The 20,326-nt window shown below is 36.2% G+C and overlaps 1 protein-coding gene across 50 annotated transcripts in view; it reads right to left on the bottom strand.

Annotated features, from left to right (window-relative positions):
• Window positions 1–1,920: 1,920 nt before the first annotated feature.
• The window catches only part of arvcfb (ARVCF delta catenin family member b), a 275,297-nt gene continuing 256,891 nt past the window's right edge, over window positions 1,921–20,326 (bottom strand). For 11 of the 50 annotated variants that reach the window (XM_079813792.1, XM_079813794.1, XM_079813790.1 and 8 more), the window contains 9 exons: window positions 17,602–17,729; window positions 15,363–15,513; window positions 14,512–14,704; window positions 13,472–13,583; window positions 12,788–12,875; window positions 11,292–11,345; window positions 10,589–10,680; window positions 4,434–4,546; window positions 1,921–2,644 (listed from right to left, as the gene is read on the bottom strand). In XM_079813792.1, the coding sequence (XP_079669918.1) occupies window positions 4,445–4,546; window positions 10,589–10,680; window positions 11,292–11,345; window positions 12,788–12,875; window positions 13,472–13,583; window positions 14,512–14,704; window positions 15,363–15,513; window positions 17,602–17,729 (920 nt within the window). In that variant the 3' untranslated portion in view covers window positions 1,921–2,644; window positions 4,434–4,444. Of the gene's footprint in view, window positions 2,695–4,433; window positions 4,547–10,567; window positions 10,681–11,291; window positions 11,346–12,787; window positions 12,876–13,471; window positions 13,584–14,511; window positions 14,705–15,362; window positions 15,514–17,601; window positions 17,730–20,326 lie in introns of all 50 variants that reach the window. The other 39 variants (XM_079813825.1, XM_079813812.1, XM_079813802.1 and 36 more) reach the window with 7 other exon arrangements.

Below are 20,326 nucleotides of genomic sequence, written 5' to 3'. Positions count from 1 at the left end.
AAAAAACTGTATGACTTACTTTCTTCTGTGGAACACAAACATTTTTGGAGGCAAAAACAACAAAATAACAGAGAAAATGAAATTAGATTAGGAGGGGGGAAAAAGCACACAGAACGCACTCTTTTCAGGCATGATTTATTGAAAACACACCAAAGTGATACTCTACAAACCTGGATTTTTCTTTAACAAGAGCAATTCTCTCTTCTGGGTATTAGTAAAATTAACAATACATTCGGTCACTGTGGCATTGTTCTCGAGTGCTAGGAAAGCATTAACAACTATATAATCAAACCCTTTTAATGTCTCTATCTTTTAAAAGTTTATAATACAATGTAATACAAGGCAAAACCCACCACCAGTCTAGACTACATTGAGAACACAGAGTGAGTGAATGTGGGAGGAGCCAGAGGGAGGAGGGGTGTGTTTTTATGTAAAAGAGACAGAGATAGAAAGAGAGAGAGAGAGGGAGAGAGAGAGCAGTCAGGGACCAATAAAACATATAAAACACACTTATCTTTTTCATCTAACATGGAAAAAGGTTAAGGCACATGATCGTTACAAACACATTTGCTACCAAGTTGTACACATACTGAATTTTGATGCTCAGAATTAATGATATCTACAATAGTAGTTTTCTCTTAAATCCATTTCAACATCCGTTTTTTTTTCTAGAAATATACAATCTGATGCAAATTCACACTCCGGGAACCTCTCGTACTACATGGTACCAAAATCCTTTGGTTGTATTCTGCAAAAAGGCAGTCAGGAACAGACAGTCACATATTAATAATGAACCTACACAAGGCTAAAGATCTCGATGTGAATGTACACAACATTTCATCTTCAAAAGTGAGAATTATTACACAGTTATTTTGTTATTAGGAGTCTCTGTTAAAACACTATGAAAAAATCCTTGCTATAGAGAGTTATACACATGACACGTGACACGTGTTGCTTGCCTCGCATTACATGGAAACAAAATTTGTCGTCTTACTTTGTATTTTGGTTTTAGTCCTTTTTTATGTGTTTATGAGTAAAATTATAACACATGATTTCTTTACATTGACAGGTGGGACATTAACAGCACTTGCTTTTTTTTCAATCTGAGTGTCCAGATTGTAATATCCAAAATACATAAAACCAAACGAATGAAAACAACATTATTTTTGTCATGCTTTTTTGTTATACTCAAAAGTATTTTGGCTTGCATAAGAGCTGAAATGAAAGGTAGTGTCTATCCCTGATTCCTCTTCTGTAATTCCTTGTCTTTTCTGACGAACATTTGAATTCTGTCGACCGATCAGATCCTTTTAAACATGTTTTCCAATTGAAAAAAAAAGAACACTGAAAACAAATTTAACCTCCATTTAACAAAGCAAGATGTAAAAAAAATTAAATATAAATAGACAACGAATGACAGGCTTTTGATAAACATTAAACTAAAGCAATGATCTTTTTATTATATTATTATTAATTTTTATACAAACATGGCCATGCTTTATGTACGGGATACTGAATGTGCTCTGAACAAACTGTTATGGATTCACATCTATCAATGTTATAAAGAAGATTGTGATTTTTTTGTAACCTAATATACATTTATAAAACAACAAAAATATAAAAAGCTTTTAAAATCTACTTTTATGACAACAGGAGCAAGTGAATCCTCCTACTATCCCTCATACCACAATCTACATATTAACAAATAGATTTGATTTCCTCATTACCCCTCATTAAATAAACCAAAGCAAAAGCTGGCAAGTGCCAGTGTTACCCAGCATGCCTCTGCAGCTCGACATGTCAAGGGGAATACAGGATCAGCAGACCAAACCGACTGAAAGCGCAGCAGCTCTCCTCCCTTCAGCTCCGCTATGAGCAGATGTCAGTGTTCTCAGTGAGAAGAAACAAACACAGTGATAATATGTCTTTAAAGTTGCTTTATGAAGCCAGCACACAGAAATCGCAAAGCGTGCATTTCAATATAGATCCCCCGGACATTGTATGTGTCCCCACACTGTTGTAATGGACAACAACAACAATAACAACGACAAAAAAAAAACCCTTTCCTTTTCCTCCTTCACAAGTGTCCTTGACTATTTTAACAAAACTTTCATTAAAACTCTACAAAATGAAAGCAAACAAACATGTGTTGTCACAATTCACTGCACTTCTGAGGAAAACAAATCCACAAAGCAAACAGTAATCAGGCAGAAACATACAACGAAAAAAATATAGGCAAAATTTGATTTTTTGTTTTGACATAAAAATAGTTTTTCTCATTTCCTCTTTCCCCTCAATCCAATTCTTTCCCATACACGTCCACGTCCATGACAGCACTTCCTGTACACTCAATCCATCCATCATTCCAGCAAATCCTCAGTTCTGGGTACACTACGTCCAGTGGGAATGTACATATGAGAAGTGGTTTTTTTTTTCTTTCTTCTTTTTTTAACAGTTTTTTTCCCCCCTTTTCACTTGTTGAGAAATCTCAAAATACTGGCTGTTGAATGAAAGTTTGTATCTCTCGCTCTTTTAGGCAAAAGTCTTCAGATGAGTCCACATCACGGTGAGCTCTGCGGTTAATGGCAGTGGTGACTCGTGAAATCCTTGTGTGGTAAGATGTAGGCGCTGTCGCGAGCTAAGCCTGCAGCGGAGAGGGCAGGACAGCCACAGATATCAGATGACATCATCAGACTAAATGAAAATGTGTATTCTAATGAGAGATATTTCTATTATGGTCACACAACAAATACCTGATTACATTAGACATTCATAATATTTGCAAAATGAAAGTAAGCATGTTGATTGAGGGATGATTTTTAGAATGTTGAAAGTGAAACTAAGGACATGTTTTCTCTACATAACTTACCAGATCTAAACCATGTAGCCAAAGTTACAAAAGCAAATATGATATTAATGACAAACTAAAAAGATCCTCTAGACATGATCGAATTCTACATGTTTCAAAGGCAAGGATTGAACTGATAATGGTTTTCTGCTAAACAGATGCAGTATGGGATGAAGAATGCGTGAATGATGAGTAGATATTTGCCAAGCATGAGAGTGAAAATAAACAGACGTGTTTATGGTGATGGTGATGCTAACCCAGAGAAGGCAGCACTGCCCATGAGTACACGTACGACGCAGTGTATTTTGGTCAATGAAGTCCGCTTTCCACAGGAAACAAATTAAAATACACTACAAATTAAAAGTTTGGGGTCAGTTTATTCAGCAAAATTGACAGTAAAGACCTTTATAATGTTATTATATATATATATATATATATATATATATATATATATATATATATATATATATATATATATATATATATATATATATATATATATATATATATATATATATATATATATATATATATATATATATATATATATATATATATTCTATTTCAAAGAAATACTGTTCTTTTGAACTTTCTAATTATCAAAGAATCCTCCAAAAATATTAAGCAGCACAACTGTTTTCAACATTGATAATAATAATAAAAAATGTTTTTTTGAGCACCAAATCAGCATATTATAATGATTTCTGAATGATCACGTGACACTGAAGACTGGCTGAGTAATGGCTGCTGAAAATTCAGCTTGGCCATCACAATAAAAAATTACATTTTAAGATATATTAAAATATATTTTTTATTTTAAATATTCTACAATATTACAATTTGTATTGTATTTTTGAATAAATAAATGCAGCCTTCTTTAAAAAGCATTTTCAACAATCTTAACGTAACTTTGTACTGCAGAATATGACCGGAACAAATACTAATGAATGTAATATATGTTGCACCTGGTGACCACTGTGTGTCTATACGTGTGTATGCTGGGGTATACATATGTACATAAGATTATGTAGGTCAAGTCGTCACCTTCATTTATCTAGCGCTTTTCACAATATAGATTGTTTCAAAGCAGCTTTACAGTAATGAATGGAAGAGAGATTGTTTTGGCTGTACCTCAGCTCTAGAAAATGTTTATTGTCCAGCTAAAGTACGTTTGATAAGTATGTACAGTTGTTCCTGGTCCGTTCTTTGAAATTAGTTTTTCCTTTCTTTGTCATTTGTTTGAAAAAAAAGGAAAAAAACTAAATCTTAACGACCCCAAACTTCATGGTAGTGCACATGAAATAGACACTTTTCACGCTCCACTTCTTAAAAATAAAATTAAAAACTGTTTAAGGTCCTATTTTCTCCAGAATGCTTTTAAGCAGTGTCATCTATTCTGAATCACTCACAATCTTCATGATAATGGTAGTGTCACGCAGAGAAAATCTGAGCATGCACTCGTCAGTCAATGCACTCCTCTGGGTTAGACAGAGCAAATGATAAAGGGTGGGTGTTATTTCATAAACAGAATGAACGAGAACAGAACCACTCATAAAAAAACATCCAAATCAAACACAAGACCTACCATGCATGCATTTAGACCCAGGAGTCAACAGGCTGAGGTTTAGCATCACAAGCATCCACCAGACTGACAGTCGGCCTGTTGCTCCTGATATAGTGTTTCCTATTTGTGTCATTCTGCAGCAGTGGGAGAGGGGTTCAAGTCAGCAAAACCAACAGTTTTAACACACAGAGAAAGGCAGAGTTAGTCCTTGCAACGGGGAAGCTCAAGAGGAAAATAAACAGTTAGAAATTATAGAAGGGAAAGGTCATTTTAGAGAAAGCATGCAGAACTGAATAAAGAACCATTCCGCAAACAACAAAACTTTGGTCAACATGATATTTAGGTATAAAAGCATGTTGTGCCAACAAGGACCCCTAGAGGGAGAAACTTCATTGTATTAGTAGGAAAATAACTCCTTACTGTCTGCCCAATATTCCGACAATAAAAAAGAATCTGACAGAATTCTGACAATCACAGCAAAATAAATCAGAATTTGCCATGACATCTATTAAAGCGTTTGGAAAGCCTAACAAAGAAATATGGCAGGCAGCTGTTGAGATACAAAGCCCTGTCACAATGCGGGGACGGTCTACAGATGGTGCAGAAATGTAGTCGTCAATAATGCAGTGTGTCCATGAACACACTCATCTATGAGCACAATGAGGCCTCTTTCAAACGCAGACACACAGTAAAGCAAATCACTCTCACGCTGGGCTGTGATAACACTCATAATATGAGATGACTCCATATAAAGTCAAGAGGGAGTAAGAGAACTCAATCTACTGTTGCAGAGGCACTTGATATGCAAGTCAACCTCTCGTACAGATGCCAGTCAGAGGGGGATATAGCAGCACCAGACAGTTTCTTAATCATCTCTACATTGATGACTGAAGTATCACAAAGCTGAAGTTTAATTATCTATTTAAGCACGACATGGGGCTAACAGCAGACTGTATGAGGGGAAATCAAGTTTACTATCTCAAATATAAACATCTGGGCAGTGTAATCCAAATGTCTGAGACCACTAGAGGAAATGTAGTTATGTGATTTTCATATATATTGTTTCATACACACTCATTCATGTATGAAAATGTGTTATATTTATATATAAAATATGTATAGTATTTACATGCAAATATTTCTTAAACATATAGGGGAGCGCGGGGCACAACCTAACGCGGCGTTAGTTGTAACACGCATGTTTTAACCCTTTCCACACATGCCAGAATGACGAAACTTAGTGTATTTACTGGTTGCCACACCAACATTATTTAGAGAAAAAATAGCACCAAAATTAAACAATCTATGAAAGATATTACTGAACATGTATTTAACCATAGCAAAGGTAAATTTCCTACTTAAGTTTATTTTTCATCTGTTTTTTGTGTTTATTTAAAATAAGACAAATCTGATATTATTTTAATCTTATATCTGTTATTTAACAATTGAGAAAATTCTTTAATGCTGATCTAACCAGCAGAAGACACGAGCAGCGGTTTAAATCCCAGTTGTGCACATGGGGTGAGTTGTAACACTGCGTTACAATGAGCCCCTATTAGAAGTACGCTATTATATTCTATACTTTTATGAATTCTTTTGAGAAACCATGAAAAAAGGGTGAATAATGACAGAGTTAATGTTCAGAAATTATTAATTATTATTATGTTTTTAGCTATGCTTTATAGCTGTATTTAGCGATGTATTTGTCAAACTCAAAAATTAGTATATTTTTAATGATTAAAAAATGCCATTCTTTTATTTTAAAAAGTAATAATTGTATTTTGTTGACAAAATATTTTAGTTTGTCTGGTATATTTTTTTGATTATATCAGGTAACATTTTAAGCTGTCATTTGGTCATGTTACAATGTGCCCCACCACATGTTACAATGTACCCCACCTAAGGGGCATGTTGTCACATTTCACTTCCATTCTTTCGGGATAAATCAAGAAAAATGTATACACTGTTTTAATGAAACAAAACCACATAATTGTACTAGACATGTGTGCAATTAATGTGGGGAAAAATAAATACTCTGAACCCCAAGTGTATTTACACAAACTGAGAAAGTCAAAAAGCGTTAGGTTGTGCCCCGCCCTGCCCTACATGAATGAGTGTGTATTTATATATACAGTGGGGCAAAAAATTATTTAGTCAGCCACCAATTGAGCAAGTTCTCCCACTTAAAAAGATGAGAGAGGCCTGTAATTTTCACCATAGGTACACTTCAACTATGAGAGACAGAATGAGAAAAAGAAATCCAGAAAATCACATTGTCTGATTTTTAAATAATTTATTTGCAAATTGTGGTGGAAAATAAGTATTTGGACACCTACAAAAAAGCAAGATTTCTGGTTCTCACGGACCTGTAACTTCTTCTTTAAGAGGCTCCTCTGTCCTCAACTTGTTACCTGTATTAAAGGAACACTCCACTTTTTTTGAAAATATGCTCATTTTACAAGTCCCCTAGAGTTAAATAGTTGAGTTTTACCGTTTTTGAATCCATTCAGCCGATCTTTGTATCTGGCGGTAGCACTTTTAGCATAGCTTAGCATACATCATTGATTCTAATCAGTCCATTAGCATCTCATTTCAAAAATGACCAAAGACACTTTCAATATTTTTCCTATTTAAAACTTGACTCTTCTACAGTTACATTGTGTGCTAAGACCAACTGAAAATGAAAAGTTGCGATTTTCTACACCTATATGGCTAGGAACTACTTTCTCATTCCTGCGAAATAGTCGCGGATCTTCGCGGCAGTACCATGGCTGCAGCAGCGCAATGATGGAACACAGCGCCTGAAAGTAGCCCCCAGCTAGGTAACTTTCAATGTGACCGGCTTCGTGTAGTTGCAGAGAAAGTTTCAGGCTTGCAGCCGACAAATTGTGTTGTGGATTTACCTGTGTGATTAGCCATGGTTCTGTGTGTTGTAAAGGGCTGTGATAGTAAGTCGAAGGTGTATACTACCACCATGTTTCACAGAATACCAACGAATCATTGCACCGTTGCAGCCATGGTACGGCCGCGAAGATCCGCGACTATTACGCAGGAATGAGAACGTAGTTCCTAGCCATAGGTGTAGAAAATCACAACTTTTCATTTTCAGTTGGTTTTAGCACACAATGTAAGTGTAGAAGAGTCAAGTTTTAAATAGGAAATATATTGAAAGTGTCTTTGGTCATTTTTTGAATGAGATGCTTATGGACTGATTCGAATCAATGATGTATGCTAAGCTATGCTAAAAGTGCTACCGCCAGATACAAAGATCGGCTGAATGGATTCAAAAACGGTAAAAACTCAACTATTTAACTCTAGGGGACTTGTAAAATGAGCCTATTTTCAAAAAAAGTGGAGTGTTCCTTTAATGGCTCCTGTTTGAACTTGTTATCAGAATAAAAGTCACCTGTCCACAACCTCAAACAGTCGAACTCCAAACTCCACTATGGCCAAGACCAAAGAGCTGTCAAAGGACACCGGAAACAAAATTGTAGACCTGCACAAGGCTGGGAAGACTGAATCTGCAATAGGTAAGCAGCTTGGTGTGAAGAAATCAACTGTGGGAGCAATTATTAGAAAATGGAAGACATACAAGACCACTGATAATCTCCCTCGATCTGGGGCTCCACGTAAGATCTCACCCCGTGGGGTCAAAATGATCACAAGAACGGTGAGCAAAAATCCCAGAACCACACAGGGGGACATAGTGAATGACCTGCAGAGAGCTGGGACCAAAGTAACAAAGGCTACCATCAGTAATACACTACGCCGCCAGGGACTCAAATCCTGCAGTGCCAGACGTGTCCCCCTGCTTAAGCCAGTACATGTCCGGGCCCATCTGAAGTTTGCTAGAGAGCATTTTGGATGATCCAGAAGAGGATTGGGAGAATATCATATGGTCAGATGAAACCAAAATAGAACTTTTTGGTAAAAACTCAGCTTCTCGTGTTTGGAGGAGAAAGAATACTGAGTTGCATCCAAAGAACACCATACCTACTGTGAAGCATGGGGGTGGAAACATCATGCTTTGGGGCTGTTTTTCTACAAAGGCACCAGGGCGACTGATCCGTGTAAAGGAAAGACTGAATGGGGCCATGTATCGTGAGATTTTGAGTAAAAACCTCCTTCCATCAGCAAGGGCATTGAAGATGAAACGTGGCTGGATCTTTCAGCATGACAATGATCCCAAACACACCGCCCGGGCAACGAAGGAGTGGCTTCGTAAGAAGCATTTCAAGGTCCTGGAGTGGCCTAGCCAGTCTCCAGATCTCAACCCCATAGAAAATCTATGGAGGTAGTTGAAAATCCGTGTTTCCCAGCGACAGCCCCAAAACATCACTGCTCTAGAGGAGATCTGCCTGGAGGAATGGGCCAAACTACCAGCAACAGTGTGTAAAAACCTTGTGGAGACTTACAGAAAATGTTTGACCTCTGTCATTGCCAACAAAGAGTAAATAACAAAGTATTGAGATGAACTTTTGTTGTTGACCAAATACTTATTTTCCACCATAATTTGCAAATAAATTCTTTAAAAATATTTTTTTTTCTCATTCTGTCTCTCATATTTGAAGTGTACCTATGATGAAAATTACAGGCCTCTCTCATCTTTTTAAGTGGGAGAACTTGCACAATTGGTGGCTGACTAAATACTTTTTTGCCCCACTGTACATAATAATTATACACAGTACACACATATATATTATATATATATATATATATATATATATATATATATATATATATATATATATATATATATATATATATATATATATATATATATATATATATATATATATATATATATATATATATATATATATATATATATATATATATATATACACACACACCAATGAGTCACATGATCAATGTCACAAACATACTTATTTAATTAGTGACCTAGCACACATATAGTGTTTCAAATGTTAATAGATATGTTAACACCTTACAATAAGTTTTCATTGGTTAACATTAATGTTTTAACTAACATAAACTAACCATTAGCAATACATTTCTTACTGTATTTGTCTTTGTTAATGTTAGTTAATAATAATACAACTGTTCATTGTTTGTTCATGTAAGTTCACAGTGCATTAAATAATGTAAACAAATACAACTTTTGATTCCAATGTATTTGTAAATGTTGAAATTAACATTAACAAAGATCAATAAATGCTGTATAAGTGCAGTTCACTATTAGTACATGTTAATGAATGTAGTTAACTAATGTTAACTAATGAAACCTTATAGTAAAGTCTTAAACAAATATGTTTACAATTTTTCATGAAATTAATTGATTCAAGCTTAATGGGATAGTTCACCCCAAAATTAAAATGATCCCATAATTTACTCACCCTCAAGCCATCTTAGGTGTATATGACTTTCTTCTGTTAACCACCTGGATCCGTATGGATTACTTTTATGATTGATGGATGCACTTTTTTGGGCTTAAAAAAATGGTACCATTCACTTTCATTTTAAAGCTTGGAAGAGCCAGGGTATTTTTTATATAACTCATATACACCTAGGATTGCTTGAGGGTGAGTAAATTATAGGATCATTGTCATTTTCGGGTGAACTCAGGATATCAATGTGGTCTCAGACTTTTATACCCCGGTGTGTAAAAAAAAAAGAAAGAAGAGATTTGTTTTAGTTCTGAATAAAAAGTATAATCAACATTTCTCTTGGCTGTGGTCTGGTATTTTGCATAATATTTCTGCCTGTTGTCTTCAACTACCATTGTACTGGGGATGTCTATGATGCCTTAACACCAGTGTTGCCATACCCACTTATTATAAGTGACTTTTGTGCTTGTTTTTTCATCAGGTCACCTACAGTATGCAGCACAGTTTCAATGCATGAAAACCATTTTGGCTTGTTTTGGTGAACCAAATTGCTTATTTTCCCTCAGACCAGATGGCTTAATGTTCTACAGATCTGGAAACACTGCTATGATGCTGTCTAGTTAACAGCTGCACCATGGCTCCGACACCAATTCACTGTTAATATATAATTTCTCTTTCCTTTGAAAAATTGCAATGTTGGTGCCTGAAGCAACTAAAGAGACAGAGGCGTTATTATCACACTACCACAGACAGCACTGTCACACAGAGTGCCTTCTCAGATTAAACAGATGTAGAAACGTGTCTCACTTCTGACACTTCTGCTCTGACCTTTAACGGCTCCCGCTCCTGCAGATCCGACGAGCCATCGCTGCTTCTGTACTTGGAGTCTTTGTCTCGCTGGTCAATTGTCGAATAGCCATCTAATGAGAGGGAAAAAAGCAGAGAAGCTCTGTTATCATGATCGGTGTGTCAGCACCCTCAGCATGGCTCTTCAAACAAGCAGCGACAGATCCCTCAACCTTCAGCTGGGAGCATCCCGTACGTGCTGCGTTCACAGATGTTCTCATGCTCGCAGCTGAGCGCGTGATTTGTGTGTTTACGGTGCGGGTTTGTGTATGTGTTTGTGTGCATGCAGGCTGTGTGTATTTCTTCATTTCCTTCCAGCCACTCAAGCAGCACCCCATCTTCAGCCTCTGTCCAATTATTGTCAGTCAGGCTTGGAGAGGATGCTGCTTTAGTAGAGAAGATCAGAGAGACAGCACCATAATGAAGAGGTGGTACTCCGTAGAGAACAAGCAATAGTGCTTCTGTTCAAATTTCCATTGGCCCAAACACACCAAAAACGACAACTCTAAAAACATCTTATTAAAAGAGGGGTTTTGCAGACAGCATTGGAATGAAAGAAAATGCAGTTAGAATTTAATTTCTTTTCAAGCGAATCGCAAATTAAAAGGGACTATGGTTTTGAATTCTCACAAAACCACATTAGTCTTTAGGGTTTGTTTTTGAGGGCATGCCGATTTTGTCTTACCTGGACCGAGTTCGTCCATAGGTATCATATCCCCACCGCTACACCCTCTGTTGCCTGCAAAGCATTTTAAAGGCTGGATTTTTCACGGCACTAACATCATGCTCACTTTTAGAATATCAATTTAAGCATAAATTCTTTAGCTTTCAAGGTTTATAGAGTGAAATCTCATTAATTTGCATTATTGAGAAACTGATTTACAAGTCTTAATGTCGAAAATATACTTGAATTATATAATTCTCGGTAAAATACTTCACTACACACGATTCTGAATAGAGCCAATAATCAGAGGAGACACAGGAAGTGAAAATGGCGGCAATATGACTCAACAGACTGCTCACTCCCATCAAGCGTAGAAATGACAATCAAATGATTCACTTTGCACTTGTAGTGAACTTGTATATATGTATACACTACCGTTAAAAAAATGGGGTCAGTAAGATTTATTTTGGGATGAAATTCCACAATAAATATTAAGCAGCACAATAATAAATGTTTCCTGAGCACCAAATCAGCATATTAAATGATTTCTGAAGGATCATGTGACTGAAGCTTTGCCATCAGAGAAATACATGACATATTAAAAGATATTATAATAGAAACGTTATTTTAATTTGCAATAATATTTCATAATATTAGTTTTTACTGTATTTTTAATCAAATACATGCAGCTTTGGTGAGCATAAGACACCTTTCAAAAACATCTTCCTGACCCTAATTGTTTTAATGGTTGTGTATATTTTGAGTATATTTCAGTAATACACTTCTAAAGTACTGTATGTTATACTCACTATCAATTATTTTAAGTTAACAGTTTCATAATTTATTGCTGTTGCTGATTTGATGACATCATTTGTAAAGGTTCATGGATGAGTAGTTTGTCTCAGAGCTGGCTGGCTTTCGCAGGCTCCATAACTTTTTTCAGTTATGGAGAAAACGAATGAGAAAAATACTGCTGAAACAAAGGCTGCTGAAAAGATGTGCGGTCACTTTTGTGCTCAACTCTCCACATTAAGGCAAGCAGGGAAAGGTGTGGGACTGATGGATGTGATCAAATGTATCACTGTCATGAGCATCCATGCTAAAAGCAGTAATAAAATCAGAAAAAAAAGATAAAGCTGTCATGCTAACTCCTCTCTCAATGAGATGTGCTCGGGTAGACGGATAGTGCTCAGTAATTTACCATAATTTTACTTGAGAGTGAATGAATAATGAGCTCCGATACTGAGGCCCATTAATCTGCAGTCCGATCCTCATGAATCATTCTATATCATATGAACTGCTCAAATGACCGATTAAAGCACAAGAGATGCGGCAGCTGCACACACCAGCTAAGCAGTGAGGGTGAAAGATCAAGCATTCTGCCACATGTTAAAACACAAAAAGAGTTCAGAAGGTATGCTCGCTCAGGTGCACCTGAACCTCTAGAACTCCCCTGAACACCCAGATTTGCTGTTATCCATAGTGTGTAAAGTCTCTGTTTGGGTTTTTACGCTAACCTTGATTCTTCTCCATCAAGGGAAGTGTAGTGTCGTCATAGCCAGGCTTGCAGCTCTTGGATCCTTTGGGGGTGCCAGTTGCTATCGGCTGAGAAGGATCCAGAGAAGAATGTTTCAGAAATATAGGAAAAAGAATAAGGAATTCAAAGGATAGTTACGATAGAACTTTCTGAGTGAATCTCGCAGAAACTGTCAAGAAATGTAATGTTCATATTTAACTTCTTTAAGAAAACTGTGTTGTCCATTAAGAAAAATAAATCTATTAGAACCATAAATTTTTTTTGCATTTTGAAATAATTTTCCTGGCAATTAGCACAAAACTAAAGCACATTTTATCTCAAATTCTCATGCGAAAAACAAAACAAAAATGTGACAAATATACGAGTCATTTAAATCAGTGCATTTATATAATAGAATAAAGTACTTTCGTAAAATACAATATATATATGAAGTATGCATAATGGCACATTAGCATATTTTTATAAGTATAACAATTATTTATGTAATCTTTAATATAATTTTAAAACATTTTATTGTTCATTTCTTATTGTTTTTTTCTTTCGATTTTGGATTGAAACGTGAAACGGACATTTCTTCATTACATTTACCCTTTAAAACTTAACCATTTAGTATTAGAATAAGTGAGAAATCTGAGTGTTTGTGTGTGTCTTTGCTCCGCTCTACCTGGAAGTGTGTTTTATTCCAGCCATCCTTGGTCAGGGCGTTTCTCAGATCCTTATAGCTCCAAACTGTCTGTAGTACATGGGACGCAGCTTTGGTCTCCCTTGCTGACTGGCTGCAATGGGTAAACATGCATGAAAAGAGAGTTATGAGAAATGCAGAGCCCAGTGGAATAACACTCTAATTCAAAGTCATCTATTCCCCTCCCAGCATCGTGGAGTCACTACAGCACCAATCTCCAACCCCTGTGGCCACAGATTTCTCTCTTTTCACTTCATTAGCTTTTCCTGTGATCCTCACTTAATTACCAGGAGCCTCCGACTTCAAAGACGCATCTCCATGTGCGTCAGAAAGAGAAGGAGAGAGGCCGTGTAGCCACTCTCCAGTCAAACATGTACTCTTTAAAAAGTTAATCTCTCACAATCAATATTTAGTTTTGGGTCAAATCATGCTCAGGCAGAAACAGTATAAATGATGTGAAGTTTTAAATGAGGTCGCATGTGGAAAGGAGGGAGGAGGTTTGTTTAACATATGGCTTACTCTCCGGAGTTCTCTTTTGATATCTACAGCACTACACCACTTAATATTCAGTTTTTAACACGCATATATTAAAGATGACATGTGTGGTGATAAAAATAAGACACTTCAAAGAGCAGCAACTCTTGTTGCTATTTTTCTTTGTGAGTTGAGGAGGACCCAAACTAATGGAAGATGTTTGCACAGATCAAAAACCTGTTGTTGGTGTACATACTGCACTAAGGGAGCCTTAAGAAGTCATAATTGGCTGAAGAGGATGTACTGTAGATAGTTGGCTTGATATATAATTACAACACAGAAAGCATGTTTAAATTATGTACCATGCAAATTAGGTCTAAAAAGTGAAAAGAGAGATCAAAATGTTAAAGGTTCTTCGTAACATTTTATATTCTAGTTTCATAAAATAGCAAGCAGAAATCAGAATTGAGTTTGAATAGAAATGTGATAAAAAAGAAATCATACTGTGTCATCGTCAAAACTTGATCTGTGCTCCATTCACTTCTTACCTGGTCCTGTTGATGGACACAAGTTTGTCGATTGCTTGAGCAGTAATGAGAGAGCGGGCGTTCTCAGAGCTGTCAGTGATGATTTCATGGATGGTGTTGAGGATGGCCACCACTGTGTCCTCCTCCAGGTTCTTGGCTGGCCGCTGCTGTCCGCTGGGCAAGTTACTGACCAAGTCCCTCATGGCATAACTCCCTGAGGATGACAGTACAAAAGAATGATAGATTTTTGTTTGACCAATGTTGTTGTTTACCAGTCAGCCATGATTCATTTTCAAGCTACACTAATGATTCAAAAGTTTGGGGACAGTAAGATTTTTTTTTTTTTAAAGAAATGAATACTTTTATTCCACAAAGATGCATTAAAATGATCAAAAGCAACAGTAAAAACTTTTACATATATGCGGTTCTTTTGAAATTTCTCTTTATCAAAGAATCCTTAAAAAAAGTATCATGGTTTCTACAAAAATATTAAACTGTCTTCAACATTGATAATAAGAAATGTTTCTTGAGCACCGAATCAGTACATTAGAATGATTTCTGAAGGATCATGTGACACTAAAGACTGGAGTAATGATGCTGAAAATTCGGCTTTGCCATCACAGTAATAAATTACATTTAAAAATAAACAGTTATTTAAAATTAAGCTGAAAAATTACTATTAAGCTGGTCATGTGATCTAAACATGCCAAACCCACGAAGGCACTGGCTCCATATAAAATAAAACTACTGATATGACTGAAGTGTAAATTATTTAAAATAGTTTTTTTCTAAAGTACAACTAGAAAAAAATCTGATGGCAAGTATTATATAAATATAATAAATATATGTTGGAAATGAAATGCTGCTCTTGCCTATAAGGTCTTTGTTGCGGCGGTCGATGGACAGGTTCCTCAGAGCGATGGCCACAGCTCGCACCACCTTGTCTGAGTCCGAGCGCAAGAGCTCCACGAGGATTGGCAGCCCCTTCTCCTTACGCACTGTCGCCCGGATATAGTTTGACCACTGTAGAAATGAGAGGATCATACATACTGTATGAAGCCAGCGGTTCAGACATTCCGCTGCACTCATTTCATTAAGTCAGGTCAACTTATGCTCACCCAGACAAGCAGCTCTGCAAATCTTTCATTACATGGAATATGCCTGTTTGAGTATGTGTGCACAAGAAAAACTCCTCTATTCTGGGAAACTGCAATCCAGTAAATAGCCATTTGTCCCTGCTAGACTTGTGTGCATTTTTCACTCCAACCCCATGAATCACAAAACCTTTATGTGACACAAGAAATCTCTATTTCTCAAACAGTGCCCCTGAGATAGTAATTAAGTTGTTGCAAAACCCCACCATGGCCACTAGGAGATGGTAGTGAGCCTAGAAACACATGTAAGAAAAGTAGGGAAAATAATAAATTAATAAATAAAAGCTCTCAAATCCTCTTATAGACGACAGACATGACAGGTCTGTCTCCCTACAGCAGGGGTTTGTGATATGCTTGGGACTCTGGGTTCACAAGCATGCGTGTGTCACCAGGCATAGAGATGAGGCAGGTCTGAAGCGGTGTAACCACACAGAAAAGCTGTGAGCTTATGCATGGCGGCACTTCAGGTCCAAATTGGAGAAGGAAGCAGGGTCAGGGCAGTGCAGTTTAATGGGATCTACTCTTGCATTAGGTGTAAGGGGACGTGTTTATTAGGGGCATTTCCTCTTGACTTCTGCCACAAGAGACAACAGAGCTCCACACATGACACTGTGGTACAGACACGTCATACATGTAATTAGGTATTGATTAGGAAATGTGTTCAAGGTTAATTTCAAGCAGACAGAAACAAAACATCCCAAATGAAGGTTTATGGATTTGCAGAAGACTGGAGAAAACAACAGAGAAAATCGAGGCAATTTCAGATTTCAGCAGGATAGTAATAAATCAGAAATAAACTGAAATAAATTCTTGAAAATCATTCAAAAGTTTGGGGTGAGTAAGACTTCATTTTAAATAAATCAATACTTTTCAGCAAGGATGCCTTAAATTGATCAAAAGCGAGAGTAAAGACTTCTATATTGTTATAAAAAAATGTAGATTTCAAATAAGTGTTACCCTTTTGAACTTTCTATTCATCAAAGAACCATGAAAAAAAGTCATGGTTTCAAATATTAAAGGAACTGCAATACTAATGTCTCTCACGAACGTGCAATCGAGCATGGAAGACCAACGGTCAGGATTTTCATTTATTAATACATTAAATCTCAGTTAGTTTTTTTCGTATATCGTATACCCGCAGTACACTTGAAATATACTGTACAACACATGTTGCATTAGATCAATCTATGATACTTTTGCGTCTTTTTAAAAAGCTTGATGCTGGTCACTGTTCACTGCCATTATAAGGACGAAAAATTTGTCCTTTTGTGGTTCAAAAAAAAGAAAGTACGGCATACTGCAATAGAACAGCAGCAGGCTGAGTAAATGATAACTTCATTTTCGTTTTAGGGTCAACTATCCCTTTAAGCAGCATGACTGATTTCAAGATTGATAATAATAATAATGAATGTTTATTGAGCACCAAATCAGCATTAGAATGATTTCTGAATGATCATGTGACACTGAAGACTAAAGTAATGGCTGCTGAAAATTCAGCTTAGCTATCACATGAATAAATTACATTTTTAAATATTTTACCACAAAAAAACATAATATTTAATCAAATTACTTTTTTCTAAATTAAATAAATGCAGTCTAGGTGCAAAGAGACTTCTTTCAAATACATAAAAAAATTCTTACCGACCCCAAACTGCAGCGTACACCACAAAAAGGTATATTTAAACAGAATAAATAAATTATATTTTCAAAGGTTCTCAAAAGACTCACATGCACAGATGAGATGCATGATGTCACCATGACAACAGCTCTGATTCTTTTGTTGTATTTTTTATTTCTATCTTTTATTATTATTTTTCACTCTTTATAAGCATTAGAATACACTATCCATAATCTCTAATAAAACCGAATATCACAAAAGCAATTTTTTAATGGCTCTAAATAAGAATCAGTATTTTGAAATGTGTTATGTCCAGCAAGATTATGAGAAGACACTCACTGTCCACTGTCCAGCGCTGAGGTTCTGTAGAGCCCCGGCCGCTGCTTCTAGCGTGTTATAGTTCTGGCTTTCTGTCAGCAGAGACAGGTAGAGTCGGACCACCTCCGGCTGATACAGTAACTCAAAACCTGCACACGTACACGACAGACACAAAACAGAATAGCATATGCAACTCTGGTAAACACAGTTGAACATAGACACACACATAGATTAGCTATGGGGTGGTAAAAATGTATTACATTTCCTTCTCCCAGTGTTGTGATGTACCTGGCAAAATAATAAGTGGACAAAATAACAGGGTAGGACAAATGCATGATTATCATGACAAATAAATAGAGACAGAAAATCAAAGACACTCCACTTTCACAGATACATTGAGCAGTTCAATAGACAAACTGCCTAAAAAAGCCAATAGCCTGATGGACGCTTGGCTTCTTGATAGCAGCACCCCAATCTAAGCCATTGTAATCAAGCAGTCTTTCATTAAACATGACTTGAGGTCAGAAAATCAAAAGAAGAAGCTCCTTCTTGCTGATTCAGGGTCAGTTCATCCAACACATTTTTGAGAATACCCAGTTAGGTAAGAGAAATCCGCAGTGATAGTAGGGAGTGGATAATTAGGTTCCTCATGTTTAAATTTCCAAATGATGCAGGTGGGCCTACGAATCACTGTATGCTACTCCCGGGATGTGACCGTTCGTGTGTATGTGTGTTCCTGTACACTTCTTTTCATAAACCACACCTCTGAGAACTGCAATACAAGATTTACTCATCTAACTAAACACAAACATACACAGAGAATAAGAGAAAGTTCTTCCTCTTGTATATTCCAGTGGTTTTGCTTCAGGACCAGATTTTACATTGGACATGCCAAGTGGTGACTCAAAATAGAACCCCAATTGTTTACTGTACAAAATAAACAAAAATATCCACAACAAATCTATTGACTTATTATTTTATTGAGAATGAGGTCATGCCACACAACCTGTCCATGTCACACATCTACCTAATTTGACACTTCTACACAGTGACAGAGGAATTTGAACTATAATACTGTTTGAGGGGATAAACTGCCAATGATGTCAACAACAAAAGATATCTGAAGAGATCTATTCTATTCTATTCATCCTACAATCATGTATGTACACTTTGTGATAAAGACCCTTTCTTCATATAAAAAGATCTGGGCTTATACTTCTTAAAGACTCTAAAATTTGAATCCAAAAATGAAAATCATCATTTAGATTTTCATAATTTAAAGGGTTTCTGCAAGTTTTATGAAGGTAAATTTAAGACTTTAAATTAAATTAAAGACCCTTTTAAGCTCAAGTAAATAAAAAGTAATATGTCAATATGTTCTCTAAATGTAAATGTCTAGGAAGAAGCACAATTTCCCAGTTTCACAGACATGGCTACGTAAATGTCCTAATTGAACTAAGGCCTACTCCTGGCTTAATCGTAGCCTTGTCTGTGAGACCAGGTCAATGGTTTGTATTAACAACACATCAGAGTTTGAGAAAACAACTTCTAACAGATATCCATTACTTTTTAATTAATTCAAATTAACACTGCAAAAATTGGATGTTCTTCCTCAGTATTTTTTTGTCTTGTTTTCCAGTTAAAAGGACTAAAGATTCTTAAATCAACATGCATTTACTGGGTACACAAAATGGCATAAAATATGAAGTCTGGTTTTCTGTGAAATAGATCAGAATTAAGTGAGTTTATGCTTAAAACAAGAACAGATATCTGCCAATGGGCTCAGAAAAATCTACTTCAAAGGGAAGTTTTCATAACTCATTGACAGATATTTGTTCTTGTTTAAATCAAACTAAATCACTTAATTTTGTAAACATTTTTAAAGACATAATTTTACATTTGCATCTCAAGTAAATGTGTCTTGATTCAAAGATGTTTAGATATTTGTATTGGAAAATAGGACAAAAATACAGAGGAAGATGTACATTTTTGCAATGCGTGCAACATTTAATGCCACAACTTTACGAATAAGACTTTCTGCTCTGATTTAAGACGTTTTAAGGTGTGTATGGACAAACATTGAGACATGATCTTACAAAGTATCTTCTTTTGTGTTCCAGAGAAGAAATTTAGTCATACAGGTTTGGAACATCATAAGGGTGAAAAAAAAATTACAATTTTAATTTTGGAGTGAACTATCCCTCTAATATTAATTAATACACACTGAAAGTTTCAATATTTGAGTTCTATGAGTTCCTATCTGGGTCTGAGGATAACCATTCAGTTCAAATATTCAAAACTGTGCAGCCACCGCACATCTATCATGCACAGTCTTGGTGTAATACTAGTCATAAAGTGCATATGAACTCTCTTCATGACTTAGCCTGGCCAAGCATTACACCAAAGCTGAGCATGACAGATGTGTGGTGGTTCAACAGGCCGTCTTCACTTTCACTGCCACGTCAAGATCGAGGAGTCTGGAGAAGTTCAAAGAAACCAGAATAATGATATTCATACAAAGGCAGCAAAACTGCAACATGGTGTAATTCGGTAACATGTCAGAAACGAGTTTGCACTGTGGTGGAGAGCAGAAAAAGATGGAAGAGCTGACATACTAATGCATGTTTGCTGGTGTGTGACTGCCTGGCCCATCTGCACTTTCTAAATGTGCACCTAACACCTATAATTTAGAGAGGGAAGAGTGGCCTGCAGGATGTGGGCTGCTCACTATACATTTTTATTTCTG

Source organism: Gobio gobio (assembly GCF_949357685.1).
Source record: "Gobio gobio genome assembly, chromosome: 4".
Lineage (NCBI taxonomy): Eukaryota > Metazoa > Chordata > Actinopteri > Cypriniformes > Gobionidae > Gobio > Gobio gobio.
Note: the sequence above shows the minus strand (reverse complement) of the source record. Positions and strands in the feature narration are given on the sequence as shown.